This window comes from Salvelinus sp. IW2-2015, linkage group LG25 (assembly GCF_002910315.2).
Source record: "Salvelinus sp. IW2-2015 linkage group LG25, ASM291031v2, whole genome shotgun sequence".
In the NCBI taxonomy this organism is placed as follows: domain Eukaryota; kingdom Metazoa; phylum Chordata; class Actinopteri; order Salmoniformes; family Salmonidae; genus Salvelinus; species Salvelinus sp. IW2-2015.
In genome coordinates this window covers 4,696,170-4,711,692 of record NC_036865.1, presented here as the reverse complement: position 1 = coordinate 4,711,692, position 15,523 = coordinate 4,696,170, and the positions used below count along the sequence as shown (strand labels likewise).

General features: G+C 43.6%; 1 protein-coding gene across 3 annotated transcripts; it reads left to right on the top strand.

Annotated features, from left to right (window-relative positions):
- Window positions 1–1,357: 1,357 nt before the first annotated feature.
- On the top strand, window positions 1,358–12,131 carry csgalnact2 (chondroitin sulfate N-acetylgalactosaminyltransferase 2). 3 transcript variants are annotated; one of them, XM_070434866.1, is made up of 9 exons: window positions 1,358–1,477; window positions 2,824–3,255; window positions 3,432–4,421; window positions 4,673–4,889; window positions 4,991–5,092; window positions 5,239–5,417; window positions 9,761–9,855; window positions 11,123–11,204; window positions 11,307–12,131. In XM_070434866.1, the coding sequence occupies exons 3-9, from the start codon at window positions 3,770–3,772 to the stop codon at window positions 11,597–11,599; spliced, it is 1,620 nt and encodes a 539-aa protein (XP_070290967.1). In that variant the 5' UTR covers window positions 1,358–1,477; window positions 2,824–3,255; window positions 3,432–3,769; the 3' UTR covers window positions 11,600–12,131. The 3 variants fall into 3 exon arrangements, with proteins under 3 accessions (XP_070290967.1, XP_023826002.1, XP_070290966.1); XM_023970234.3 differs by lacking the exon at window positions 2,824–3,255; XM_070434865.1 differs by having other exon boundaries at window positions 2,824–4,421.
- Window positions 12,132–15,523: the final 3,392 nt, after the last annotated feature.

Sequence of the window (15,523 nt, the reverse complement as noted above, 5' to 3'; positions counted from 1 at the left end):
CAGGGTCGTACTCTGCGAATTTGTAGGCATGAACCACAGGAACGGGTCACCGCCTTGATGTTAGTTGAGAACGACAGGGTGTTGTCCAGGATCACGCCAAGGTTCTTAGCACTCTGGGAGGGGACACAATGGAGTTGTCAACCGTTGATGGCGAGATCATGGAACGGCAGTCCCTCTCCGGAGAAGGCAGCTCCGTCTTGCCAGGTTCAGCTTGAGGTGGTGATCCGTCATCCACACTGATATGTCTGCCAGACATGCGAGATGCGATTCACACCTGGTTATCAGAGGGGGGAAGGAGAAGTTAATGTGTGTCCTGCCAAGCAATGATAGGAGAGACCATGTTGAGGTATGACAGAGCAAGTGACTTGGTGTATAGCGAGAATAGGAGAAGGCCTAGAACAGAGCCCTGGGGGACACAGTGGTGAGAGCACGTGTGGTGCGGAGACAGATTCTCGCACGCCACTGTAGGAGCGACCTGTCAGTAGGCGCAATCCAAGCGTGGCGCGCGGAGACTGCGCCAGCTCGAGGAGAGGGTGGGGAGAACTGTGTGGTTCACAGTATCAAAGGCAGCTCTAGGTCTAGAGGATGAGAGCAGAGGAGAGAGAGGTTAGCTTTAGCAGTGCGGAGCGCCTCCGTGGCACATCGGGGGATCGGTGTAGGTTTTTTTCAGAAGGGGTGCAACTTCTCGTCTCTTGAAGACGGAGGGACGTAGCAGCGGTCCAGGATGAGTTGATGAGCGAAGGTTAGGTAAGGGAGAAGGTCTCCGGAAAATGTCTGGGAAGAAGAGACTAGTTTATGTAAAGGGGATAGGTCAAGCGGGCAGGTTGGGCGGATGCGGCCGTTCACAAACGCGAGATTTCATTGGAGAGGGGGAAAGAGGTCAAAGCACTAGGGTAGGGCATGTGAGCCGACTCGCTTCATGACGGTGTCGTTATGACTTGCAAAAACGAGGATCGGAATGTCGCTCGACTTCTTACAAATGGTTGACGAAGTCATCAGCAGAGAGGGAAGGGGGAGGAGAAGGTGGCAAGAGCTTCCTAAGGGTTAGAGACAGCATGCTTGGAATTTAGAGTGGTAGATTGCTTTAGCAGCAGAGACAGAAGAGGAGAATGTAGAGAGGAGGGAGTGAAAGGTGATCCAGGTCCGCGGGAGGCGAGTTTTCCTTCCATTTCCGTCTCGGGCCTGCCCGGAAATCATTTCTCGTGTATAATTGTTTATTAGAGCACGGGACTGGCAGGTACGATTTAATGTATCCCTGTCTATGGCCCACACTCCAGTACAGTAGGTGGCGGTAATGCACCATAACGTTGGATGTCAACCGCCGATAAACCCCACCTAAGAAGAAGCTACAGAAACTCTTTTGCGGAAGTACACTTTTTTTCTCTCGATCAGTCCACTTTGCTCCGTGGCGTTGTTTAGAATAATTATTTTTGATGCTACTGCTTTTTAGTCTTTACACGGAGAGCTGAATATCTTGGTAAGTATTTGCAAAAATATAAAGTTTCTGTTCGAAGCAAATATTTCTCGATATACAGATAGCTAGCTAGCTACACAATKGTTCCAACCGGCTCATAGCAAGCGGTTGTTTACACGTATCTAACGTTAGGTGTTAGCTAGTTTTCCAYCTAACGTTAGCCAACTCTGGTTCCCTTTGTAGCTTGGTTGCTACATTAGTTACCCAGCCACAAGCTCATTAGTTCGGCTAATGTTGTTGTCGTTGTATAGCTTGTTGGCTAACGTTAGCTACCTTCCTAGATGTAGTAGTTCCGTAAGCAGACAGGCAWCGCTGGACAGCCCTCAGATCGAGCCTTGAATAAAAATCACTTTGAGGGAAAGTGGTTCAGGTGAAAGCTGCCTTGATGACAGCTTTGCACACTCTTGACATTCTCTCAACCAGCTTCATGAGGTAGTCACATGGAATGCATTTCAATTAACAGGTGTGCCTTGTTAAAAGTGAATCTGTGGAATTTCGTTCCTTACATTTACATTTAACGTCATTTAGCAGACGCTCTTATCCAGAGCGACTTACAAATTGGAAAGTTCATACATATTCATCCTGGTCCCCCCGTGGGGAATGAACCCACAACCCTGGCGTTGCAAGCGCCATGCTCTACCTTAATGCGTTTGAGCCAATCAGTTGTGTTGTGACAAGTTAGGGGTGGTATTCAGAAGATAGCCCTATTTGGTAAAAGACCAAGTCCATATTATGGAAAGAACAACTGAAATAAGCAAAGAGAAARGACMGTCCATCGTTACTTTAAGACAAGAAGGTCAGTCAATACGGAAKATTTCAAAAACTTTGAAAGTTTCTTTAAGTYCAGTCACAAAAACCATCAAGCGCTATGATGAAACTAMCWCTCATGAGGACCGCAACAGGAAAGGAAGACGCAGTGTTACCTGTGCTTCAGAGGATAAGCTCATTAGACTTACCAGCCTCAGATTGCAGCCCAAATAAATGCCTKACAGAGTCTCAACATCTCAACATCATCTGTTCAGAGGAGACTGTGTGAATCAGGCCTTCATGGTCAAGTTGCTGCAAAGAAACCACTACTAWAAGACACCAATGAGAAGAAGAGACTTGCTTGGGTCAAGAAACACGAGCAATGGACATTAGACTGGTGGAAATCTTCCCTTTGGTATGATGAGGTTTTTGGTTCCAACCGCTGTGTCTTTGTGAYATGCAGAGTAGGTGAACGGATGATCTCCACATGTGTGGTTCCCACCGTGAAGCATGGAGGAGGTGTGAGGGTGCTTTGCTGGTGACACTGTRTGTGATTTATTTAGAATTCATGATTATTTAGACTATGATTTGTTTTTCAACAGGACAATGACCCAAACCACACCTCAAGGGTGTGTAAGAACTATTTGATGAAGGAGAGTGATGGAGTGCTGCATCAGATGACCTGGCCTCTACAATCACCTGACCTCAACCCAATTGAGATGGTTTGGGATGAGTTGGACCGCAGAGTGAAGGAAAAGCAGCCAACAAGTGCTCAGCATATGTGGGAACTCCTTCAAAACTGTTGGAAAAGCATTCCTCATGAAGCTGGTTGAGAGAATGCCAAGAGTGTGCATAGCAGTCATCAAGGCAATGGTGGCTACTTTGAAGAACCTCAAATATAAAATAGATTTTGATTTGTTTAACACTCTTTTGGTTACTATATGATTTCTTATGTGTTATTTCATAGTTTTGATGTCGTCACTATTTTTCTACAATGTAGAAAATAGTAAATACAAAGAAAAACCCTTGAATGAGTAGGTGTCCAAACTTTTYACTGGTACTGTACGTAACACATGAAATTCAAGTTCCTCTTTAAGTCATTGCTAGGTCAACAGTATGTTTATTGCACCAGCATTTCCTTTCTTGCATAATTTGTTGACACCATSTGAATGAACAATGATTGCTGAATGAATGCTTTTTCATCTACAAGGTTCTAAATAATGTATACACTGATGGAAGAAATCCAGATTGATTCCACTCACAATGTAACACCTGCAAGATAACAGTCACATTGCGTTCATCAAACAAGATGCACCAGAGGTGTTCCTGACTTTATCTGAATAYTGTGACATGAATGAACAAAGTCGCTTTTTATAGCAGCGCTCGGAACAAACGTCCACCTTGTTGTTAATCTAACTTGTTCATTAGAGGGGACTTTTTAACATTCCTAGAATATGCATTGGACCTAATTCAGTCCAGCTTGAGGTAGATTTACCTGACGTGAAAGGGAATGCGGAGTCGTCGCCCATAGTACCGGATGCGAGCGTGATGCCCAGGCGAAGCTTTCCGCTGCAGGGACGGATGCGCTGGCTGTTCCTGGGGCTCGTCCTGCTGCTGGTCCTKTTCCTTTTTGCTTACTTGCTGGAGTGCACTCCCCCAGCTGACGTCAGCCTGGTCCTGCCTGGCTTGGGAGGGGAGTCCTATGGGAAGGAGTACTACCAGGCCCTGCTGCAAGAGCAGGAGGAGCACCACCTCAGCCGTGCCGCCAGCCTCAAGCGGCAGATCGCCCAGCTCAAGCAGGAGCTCCAGCAGATGAGTGAGAAGCTCAAGGTCCTGCAGGACAGGAAGGAAGGCCTCGGGGTCCAGGGACTGGCTGAGACCAAGGACCAGGTGCCTGGGGATCTCCTCGAGTTCCTCCACTCCCAGATCGACAAAGCCGAGGTGAACACGGGGGCACGGCTGCCCAGCGAGTACGCCCTGGTCCCCTTCGAGAGCTTCAACTCCGGTAAGGTGTATCAGCTGGAAATGGGGTTGACCAGGCACCCAGAGGAGAAGCCTGTGCGGAAGGACCGCAGGGACGAGCTGGTGGAGGTCATTGAGGCGGCCCTGGACGTCATAAACAACCCAGACGAGGAGGATGGCCAGGAGGATGATGTGCCCATGCAGAGGCAGATGTACACTGAGAGCCACTTTACTGAGGGTAAGAGAGTTATACTGGGGTAATGTATAACAGTGGTTCTCAACCTGATCCTGATGATAAGTTGACCGATTGCATGTGCTAGTGCTGCCAAATATCTGGAGTGGCTGAGGGCCAGCATGGGAACCCCTAATACAGATCACTATCTGCTTGTTTCATGGATGCAAAAAATGATGTAATCTTGCCTTTTAAAGTTMAACAATATTTGTTCCCTGTGTTTGACAAAACTGTGATGTTTACCCTTATGTGGGCAGGGCTGTACAGAACAGAACGGGACAAAGGCACGCTCTACGAGCTCTTCTTTGCAAAAGAGGACTCCGACATTTTCCGCCACGTTACTCTTTTCCGTCCATTCGGTCCTTTAATGAAAGTCAGGAGCACGTCCGTAGAAACATCCGGAGTCGTCATCAATATCATTGTGCCACTGGCGGGCAGAACAGAGGCATTCTCACAGTTCCTACACAACTTCAGGTCAGTGATGGTGAGTCATGTGAAAATGGCAATATGCAGCCTATGCCTACTATTTGTAAAGATTGTGTGATTTTTTTGTTGTTGTTTTTTTGTGATCGCAGGGAAGTTTGCATAAAACATGATAGGGGAGTGCATCTTACGGTGGTCTACTTTGGACAAGAGGGCTTACGAGAGGTGAAGTCTTATTTGGAAAGAATGTCCAGGTTTGTTTTCTTTTAATATGGATGAAAGGATTTATGATGTGCTTTTGAMAGGATTTTACTGCTGGACATCTTGTCACTTGTCTATATGTTTCTAGACGTTTCGTGCTCAAACAACAGACAACTGAAATTACATTGTTGGTTTGTAGGGAGGAGAGTTTTTCCAACTACACCCTCATCCCAGTGGACGAGGAGTTTTCCAGGGGCAGGGGTCTGGACATCGGAGCCCGCGCCTGGAAGAAGGGTGACGTATTGATGTTCTTCTGTGATGTGGATATCTACTTCACACTGGACTATCTCAACACCTGCCTCCTTCACACCGCTCCAAGTAGGTGCCTTCTATCAAAACATTGTAGCCTACACATTCCTGTTTCCGAGGGATGCAACGATTCACCGATACGCATCGGTCTCCGATTCAAGTGTTTGCGATATGACTGCGTCGGCCGCGGACCCTAAACCGATCCAAACTTTGCAAACATCGTTCAGAAAATCGATTGAAACGGTACGAATCGTCGTTTTGTTGCTCATATTGCTTTCCACCTTCTGAAAATACCTCATCTTTTGTGACAACTGATGCGCCCTCTCCTTCAGTGTCGAACTAAGCATGTAATTGTGTTGACAGTCAAGTCATTTTGCGTGCCGAACCACCTCAGGGGAATATCAGCAGCCTAGTCAAACTGTGCACTGTGCCCAGCTTCGTGTGCTGACCAGCGTGAGGTAGGTGGCCTGTTCCTGATCTGTATGGCACCTTCAGTGTTCAAATGCTAAAATGACTTGCGCGACATTAGGGTTTGTTAGTTGCGTGACAACCTCTGTAATTTGATAGGTTATTGTTATCTATGCATTGTTGAAAATGTGTTTTTACTGGAATTAAAGTAAACTACTGGAGACAACTCTCACCTGTTGAACGGGCCTTAGCAATATATTTTATTTGGATTGTTCAGGTTCACCATCAGCGTGTTTGTTTGTGTGTGTGTATGGTCATTTTTAGATATATATAGGGTAAAGTTGATCATTTCATAACGAGGACAGCAATCACTTTGCGAGGCGCACTGCATGGCCAAATTGGGTAGAGAAAAGAAGCTCACTTAAACTTCCAAACGGTCAAAACCATTCAATTTTAAGATGGGGGTGAAATCCAAAGTTTTGCTATATATTCATTGCCTGTGTCATAGCTAATTTGTAAACGATAAATATTGATACATTACTAGCTCAAAAACGTAATCTGCAAAAATGACAAGTTAATTAGTGAGTGATGGTGATTTCAGAACCAAAAAAACATATGCTACATTTCCCCCCAATCTGATAATGGAAGTGGGGTGGTAGATGCCGTGTCTCCCTTATGGCTCAGGTCAGGTGCCTATATAGTACATACACATATATCATTTACACACACACATGCGCACAGACACACAGAAGTCAGCTCAGACAGATCCAGCTCAGAGGCCCAGGTCATGATCTCCATCGGCAGCAAATTTGAACTTAGAATGGAAAATGAATGTGTTCATGCAACAAATGGTAGTGCGTGGAATCGTATCGAACTGAATCGTTTCTTTCTCGAATCAAATCAAAATGCACTGAATCGTTTCAAACTAAAACGTATTGTTCCTGTATCGGAGCCCATGTATCTACAGTGCATTCAAATTATTCAGACCCATTGACTTTCTCCACATTTTGATAAGTTACAACCTTATTCAAAAATTTATTAAATTGTTGTTTTTTCAATCATCAATCTACCCAAAATGCCCCATAATGACAAAGCAAAAAATAGTTGACATTTTTGCAAATTTATAAAATAAAGTATTCAGACCCTTTACTCTGTACTTTGTTGAAGCACCTTTGGCAGCGATTACAGCCTCGAGTCCTCTTGGGTATGACGCTACAAGCTTGGCACACCTGGGGAGTTTCTCCCATTCTTCTCTGCAGATCCTCTCAAGCAGGTGTGATGGGGAGCATCGCTGCACAGCTATTTTCAGGTCTCTCCAGAGATGTTCAAGTCCGGGCTCTGGCTGGGCCACTCAAGGACATTCAGAGACTTGTCCCGAAGCTACTCCTGCATTGGCTTGGCTGTGTGCTTAGGGTCATAGCTGTGTTGGAAGGTGAACCTTCCAGTCTGAGGTCCTGAGTGCTCTGTAGCAGGTTTTCATCAAGGATCTCTGTATTTGCTCCTTTCATCTTTCCCCCTATTCTGAAAAGTCTCCCAGTCCCTGTCGCTGAAAAACATCCCCTGCTGCCACCTCCATGCTTCATAGTAGGTATGGTGCAAGGTTTCCTCCAGGTGTGACGCTTGGCATTCAGGCCAAAGAGTTCAATCTTGGTTTCATCAGAGCAGAGAATCTTGTTTGTCATGGTCTGACAGTCCTTCAGGTGCCTTTTGGCAAACTCCAAGCGGGCTGGGTTTGTGCCTTTTACTTAGGAGTGGCTTCCGTCTGGCCACTCTACCATAAAGGCCTGATTGGTGGAGTGCTGCAGAGATGGTTGTGCTTCTGGAAGGTTCTCCCATCTCCACAGAGGAACTCTGGAGCTCTGTCAGAGTGACCAGCGGGTTCTTGGTCACCTCCCTGACCAAGGCCCTTCTCCCCCGATTGCTCAGTTTGGCCGGGCGGCCAGCTCTGGTAGAGTCTTGGTGGTTCCAAACTTCTTCCATTTAAGAATGGAGGCCACTGTGTTCTTGCAGTCCTTCAATGCTGCAGACGTTTTATTTAAATTTATAAATTTGCTAAACATTAAAAAAATAATGTTTTTCGCTTTGTCATTGAGGTATTGTGTGTAGATTGATGAGGACAAAATATATTTTAATACATTTTAGAATAAGGCTGTAACGTAACAAAATGTGGAAAAGGGGAAGGGATCTGAATACTTTCCGAATGCACTGTAGATACAGTTGAAGTCAGAAGTTTACATACACTTAGGTTGGAGTCATTAAAACTCATTTTCAACCACTCCACACATTTCTTGTTAACAAACTATAGTTTTGGCAAGTCGATTAGGACATCTACTTTGTGCATGACACAAGTCACTTTTCCAACAATTGTTTACAGACAGATTATTTCACTTAATTCACTATATTACAATTCCAGTGGGTCAGAGGTTTACATACACTAAGTTGACTGTGCCTTTAAACAGCTTGTAAAATTCCAGAAAATTATGTTATGGCTTTAGAAGCTTCTGATAGGCTAATTGACATCATTTGAAGGAGCGTCTCCTTCCTGAGCGGTATGACGGCTGCGTGGTCCCATGGTGTTTATACTTGCGTACTATTGTTTGTACAGATGAACGTGGTACCTTTAGGTGTTTGGAAATTGCTCCCAAGGAAGAACCAGACTTGTGAAGGTCTACAATTTATTTTTCTGAGGTCTTGGCTGATTTCTTTTGATTTCCCCATGATGTCAAGCAGAGGCACTGCGTTTGAAGGTAGGCCTTGAAATACATCCACATGTACCTCTCCGATTGACTCAAGTGATGTTCTGTCTCCTAGAGATGAACGTACTTTGGTGCGAAAAGTGCAAATCAATCCCAGAACAACAGCAAAGGACCTTGTGAATATGCTGGAGGAAACGGGTACAAAAGTATCTATATCCACAGTAAAACGAGTCCTATATTGACATAACGTGAAAGGCCGCCCAGCAAGGAAGAAGCCACTGCTCCAAAACCTCCATAAAATGCCAGACTACAGTTTGCAACTGCACGTGGGAACAAAGATCGTATTTTGGCGAGAAATGTCCTCTGGTCTGATGAAACAAAAATAGAACTGTTTGGCCATAATGACCATCGTTATGTTTGGAGGAAAAAGGTGGAGGCTTGCAAGCCGAAGAACACCATCCCAACTGTGAAGTACGGGGGTTGCAGCATCATGTTGTGGGGGTGCTTGCTGCAGGAGGAGGAACTGGTGCACTTCACAAAATAGATGGCATCATGAGGGGAAATTATGTGGATATCTTGAAGCAACATCTCAAGACATCAATCAGGAAGTTGAAGCTTGGTTACAAATGGGTTAACCAAATGGACAATGACCCCAAGCATACTTCCAAAGTTGTGGCAAAATGGCTTAAGGACAACAAAGACAAGGTATTGGAGTGACCATCATAAAGCCCTGACCTCAATCCTCTAGAAAATTTGTGGGCAGAACTGAAAAAGTGTGTGCGAGCAAGGAGGCCTACAAKCCTGACTCTGTCAGGAGGAATGGGTCAAAATTCACCCAACTTGTGGGAAGCTTGTGGAAGGCTACCCAAAACGTTTGACCCAAGTTAAACAATTTAAAGGCAATGTACCAAAAACGAATTGAGTGTATGTAAACTTCTGACCCACTGGGAATGTGATGAAAGAAATAAAAGCTGAAATAAATCACTCTCTACTATTATTCTGACATTTCACATTCTTAAATAAAGTGGTGATCCTAACTGACCTAAGACATGGAATTTATACTAGGATTAAATGTCAGGAATTGTGAAAAACAGAGTTTAAATGTATTTGGCTAAGGTGTATGTAAACTTCCGACTTCAACTACGTATCGAATCGTCTTGAAAGAGAACGATGCACATACCTACTGTTTCCAACCTTCAAATTCTTTGGGGGTTTTCATGAGTACTTCTAAATGTGTACTATTGGCATTTTGCATGTAGTTTGTACCAAAATGTATTTCAACCTCTCCATTTTGTTTTCTTCTTGTAGACAAGAGAGTATTTTATCCAGTGGTTTTCAGTTTGTATAATCCTGCCATAGTCTATGGAAATCTGGAGCTGGTTCCCCCCATTGAAAGTCAACTTGTAAGTACCTGTAAAAATGGATGGCCCCCAAAAAATATACACTACATGACCAAAAGTATGTGGACACCTGCTCGTTGAACATCTCATTCCAAAATCATGGGCATTAATATGGAGTTGGTCTCACCCTTTGTTGCTATAACAGCCTCCACTGTTCTGGGAAGGCTTTCCACATTGCTGCAGGGACTTGCTTTCATTCAGCCATGAGCATTAGTGAGGTCGGGCACTGTGTTGGGCGATTAGGCCTGACTCGCAGTTGGTGTTCCAATTCATCCCAAAGGTGTTCGATGGGGTTGAGGTCAGGGCTCTGTGCAGGCCAGTCAAGTTCTTCCACACAGATCGACAAACCATGTCTGTGTGGACCTCACTTTGTGCACGGTGGCATTGTCATGCTGAAACAGTAAAGGGCCTTCCCAAACTGTTACCATGTCATTGTCAAGATTTCCCTTCACTGGAACTAAGGGGCCTAGCCCGAACCATGAAAAACAGCCCCAGACCATTATTCCTCCTCCACCAAAGTTTACAGTTGACACTATGCATTCGGGCAGGTACTGTTCTCCTGGCATCCACCAAACCCAGATTCATCTGTCGTACTGCCAGATGGAGAAGCGTGATTCATCACTCCAGAAAATGCGTTTCCGCTACTCGAGTCCAATGGCGGTGCGCTTTAGACCATTCCAGCCAACACTTTGCAATGCGCATGGTGATCGTAGGCTTGTGTGTGGCTGCTGAGCCATGGAAACTCATTTCATGAAGCTCCCAACGAACAGTTCTAGTGCTGACGTTGCTTCCAGAGACCGGTTGGAACTCGGTAGTGAGTGTTGCAACTGAGGGCAGACTATTTTTACGTGCTTCAGCACTTGGCGGCCCCGTTCTCTTAGCTTGTGTGGCCTACCACTTCGCAGCTGAGCCGTTTTTGCTCATCGATGTTTCCACTTCACAATAGCAGCACTTACAGGGAGGGGGCAACTCTAGCATGGCAGAAATTTTAGGAACTGACTTGTTGGAAAGGTGGCATCCTATGACGGTGTCACGTTGAAAGTCACTGAGCTCTTCAGTAAAGCCATTCTACTTCCGATGTTTGTCTATGGAGATTGCATGTCTGTGTGCTCGATTTTAATACACCTGTTAGCAACGGGTGTGGCAGAAATAGCCGAATCCACGAATTTTAAGGGATGTCCACATACTTTTGTGTATATGTAGTGTATTTAATTGTAACTCAATGTTTACATTAGTCAACATGCCAATGTCAAGTGTTCTGTCCGTATAGATTCACAAGAAAGATGCTGGATTCTGGAGAGATTTTGGCTTTGGAATGACATGTCAGTATCGCTCAGACTTCCTTAATATAGGTAAGCCGTGAAGTATTGCTACGGTGTTGTGCTTTCTATGTATTTTTACTGTGACAATTCTATAAGCAAGAGATCTTACTACCCCTCAATTATATTTTCTAGGAGGTTTTGACCTGGAAGTGAAAGGTTGGGGTGTGGAAGATGTCCACTTGTACAGGAAGTACCTGCGGAGCGACCTGATCGTGACGCGTACGCCAGTATCTGGCCTCTTCCACCTGTGGCACGAGAAGCAGTGTGCGGACGAGCTGACTCCAGAACAGTATCGCATGTGCATCCAGTCCAAAGCCATGAATGAGGCGTCCCACTCCCACCTGGGCATGCTGGTGTTCCGTGAGGAGATTGAGAATCACCTCCGCAAGCAGGCCTATAAGACCCAGGGCAACACTGAAGACTGAATTATGCCTTTTCGCTAGGCGGCCATTTTAGGTACTCTCTTGCATCAGAACTCCTTGCTTTTTTTTAGCTTTTTTTTTTTTTTTTTTTACAAATACAAGAACTGAGTTACACATGCTGTTACTAACATGAATAAAATGCACTATACAGAAGACCTGTTTGCACAAAATCCTGTTACATTTCACAGATTAGCTAAAGACACGTTTGGGAATGTACGCTAGTAAATGTGAAGCGTCAACTTTAAACAAGACTGAGAATGACACCACCTGCGTCAACACAAAAAGACTGATGGAACATATTTGAAGTTGGGAAATTTGCATGACCTATCTATCAAGTTATTAAGGCAATGTTCTTGCCTGTGAGATCGAGCAATCAATGGACAGTGTTCTTCTTTAAAAAAAATGTATCCCAATGATAACTCTGCCAAGATTGATTTTAAGTTGTACAGTGATTTAAAAAAGGAACCTTTGTTTGAATAGGCTTTGTTGAAAGGGGAAATAAACACTGCCTCTGACTTATCAGCATCGAAAATGATTTATCCTATCGGTTTTAATTTTATTTATTTGGGAAATGTACAAACATGTACAGATCGGACTGGATTGTGACTGAAGAATTATCACATTATTAATCTTGCCTTTCATTAAGTTGAACCTTGTAGCCACTCAATGATGTGGTCGATCTTAAATGGAATGTATAAATAGTTTTATTGGTTTTCAGCCACGGATTGTCATACTTTGTCTAAATATGTGCCTATTAGCTGGAGAGGAGGTTAAAGATACTATCCCTCCTGAGGCCATTGATATTTATGAGACTTGGGGCTCTTCAATCTGTATCACTGAAGCGTTACAGGAAAGGTATTTGCCGAATGCAGTCTCTAACACGGGAACATTGCCTTTAAATTTCAATCAGGTTGTAACGCTGCACTTCCGCGATAAGAATTGAAATAAACGCCCAAATTGAGGCGATAGAAATGTAAGGTAATTTCCGATTTATGCTGACATATGAAGTGTTTACCCTTAATGCAGTCTCCGCTACAATGGGAAAATTGCCTTTACTTCAATCACGCGAATACTTCTGTGATAAAGGTTAAACGTAATAATTCCGTGCAGAAGCGTTCCAAAATTAAATGCACCGAGCAGTGTTAGCAGTAAAGAAAGTTCGCCATCAAAGGAAAAATAACACAATCGTAGTGAATTTCAGATAACTACCAGCAACACATGTTTTAATTGCATTCTATATATTTAAAATGTTCAGATCTACAGCCATTATTACTTGATGTAACATTTTCAATGCTATCCTGTAGAATCAGCAACCGTGCTGGCCAATGAAAGTGTTTATTTTCTAATTGCCACATGAATTATTCATTATCTGTATTTTTTTCGACCTAGGGTACGGATTTGATAGAGCCCTGAATGTCGGCAGGTACCATTTATCTTATTGATAAAACATTACTTGGAACTACCATTGAAGTGGAAAAAATGTGATGTAATTTAGATTTGTCCAAAGTTGTATTATGTTAGAGCAAGCAAAACATGTTTGCGATTATGTAACAGGGTTGCATTCAGTATGACAGAAGGTGTGTAATGTTGAATTACGAAAACGGTATTGAATGACCAGTTGAAAACTATGATCAAGGTGCCACCTTTTTGTATCAAACGTGAGTCATGACTGCCTTCGAGGTTAATTTTTGTTAAATGCTTATTTTCTCATTAAACATTGCTCCTCCCTCTGTATACATAGGTTTCCAGTCTTTGTTCTTGAATGCCTCAGAGCTCATCTTTTCCTAGACACAACTGAAAAACAAGTATTGTATTTTCTCTATTTAAGCAAACTAGGAACACAAAATTCGTAAAGCAGAAAGTAAATGCTGTCTTTTTCTACCCAGACTTAAGAGGATATGTGGCAGTCTTACCTGTGCAACAATCGACAAAAATTCTACATAAAAAGCACCGAAGACTGAAAATAAGAGTCACAAGTAATGTTGAAAGTAAATGGTTTTTTTACGGCTATTGTTAAACATAAAATACATTTGAGGTAAATACTTAAATTAGCAGTTTCTGTGATTTCTCTTGTAAATGTTTAATTTCATATAGTTAAGCAAACCTCACCATTTTTATAATTTAGGCTATAAAATTGATTTCAAACAAGTAAAGTGGTCCTTGGATCAATCCATATTTGATTCTTTTCTTAATTTAAGACAAAGGCATATACAAGCATATTCATCCTCATACAATAGACTATGAGAATCAATGAATACTAACAAAGAACCATATACAAATATCAAATCAAAAAATCATTGACATGGACAAACTGATGGGGTATGAGGTTTCAGAAAGGTTTATTTTTTCACTCCAACCATCCATTAACATGGTGGAACCGGCCTGATCACTGCATTCACCATTCTATTTCACTTACGTGCAGTGAAACGAATGAACGCAGCAATCAGGTGTTCCACCAGGTTACCAATCGTTGCATTAATGTAAAATCTGTTCGGTTTATCCCCATGGTCTTGTAGATCTCTTCAGGAGTAGTAGGCCTGTATCTTCAGACTCCCTGGGGAAAAGAAAAGGGACAAATAAATCAATGTCTGCACACGGGATTATTTTTCAAACAGAATACCTCAAATCAAAATAGATCAGCTGTGAAGAGAACAAATGTTATCCAAGCTTGGAGCAGGTCTTAAGCCTCAGGTTTCAAACTCTAATCAGCAGTAGACACAAAAGGGAGGTAAAGCTGTTATAACATGACAACGTTTTCATCAAACAGCAAGCTTTTAACAACCACACACAAGTTGACCTCATGGGAGTACCAAGGGCAGAATGAGATGATTGGCCGATCAAGCCATGAAATGTATTCAACAGTGCACGTTGATCAACATCTCTGTTTCCACCTTAATATAAAAAGAGCCAGAGTAAGCAGCAGAGCGATTTTCATACCAGTAGCACAGGCTGACTCTGCAGGGCAAGAGGTACTCGTTGAAGCTTCTCGATGGGCTTCTCCTGTAGGACGTAGTCGATGCGGTTCCCCCGTTCAGCATGCTATTAATCACCTGGGTCTTCCTTCTCTCAGCAGCTCAGGATCTCCACTATCCTGTGTTCTGGACTAACCAACGTTTTGACGTTTAAAAAGTTGGTTTTTAAAGCCCTATCCAAATAAACCGAAAGAGCAATATTCATGACTTTTTAAATCATCTTTATACTCACCCTCACTGTGTGCATGCTCTCCTCCTCCTCCTTGATCTGATTGGCCACCATAGCGAGCTCGGCTGCAGCTGGGCATGGAGGTGTGAGCACGGGCAAGTCGTTGAGGGTCTGCCAGGCACTCTTCAGGGAGCTGATGAAGCCGTCTTCAGTCTGAACCCATGCGGGAGAGACTCTCTTCAGCTCTTGCCACACACACAAAACAACCATGATTGGTAAACCTCACTGACATAAATTAAACATACTACACTTTGGAATCCTGGTCTTCCAGACTGCTCTTTGTGTTTCTGTTGGTGAGGTTTCACTCTGCCAAGATCTGATCATTGTATTGATTTCGTCCTGTAATTAACCAGTGTTTCCACTCTGATTTTTCCCCAGCAGTGGTGCAAGGGTACGGTAGTAGGTGCAGGCGCACCGGTTTGTGTCAAGAACTGACACGTCTGGGTGTTTCTAGCTCACAGTTTCCTGTGTGTATCAAGAATGGTCCACCACCCTAAGGACATCCAGCCAAGTTGACAACTGTGGGAACGCATTGGAGTCAACATGGCCAGCATCCCTGTGGAACGTTTTCGACATCTTGTAGAGTCCATTCCCAACGAATTGAGGCTGTTCTGAGGCAAACTGGGGGGTGCAACCCAATATTAGGAAATGGTTCTTAATGTTTTGTACACTCTGTATAATATATTCATTAAAAAATATTATTGTTTTTGCAGTGGTGGCCACCGC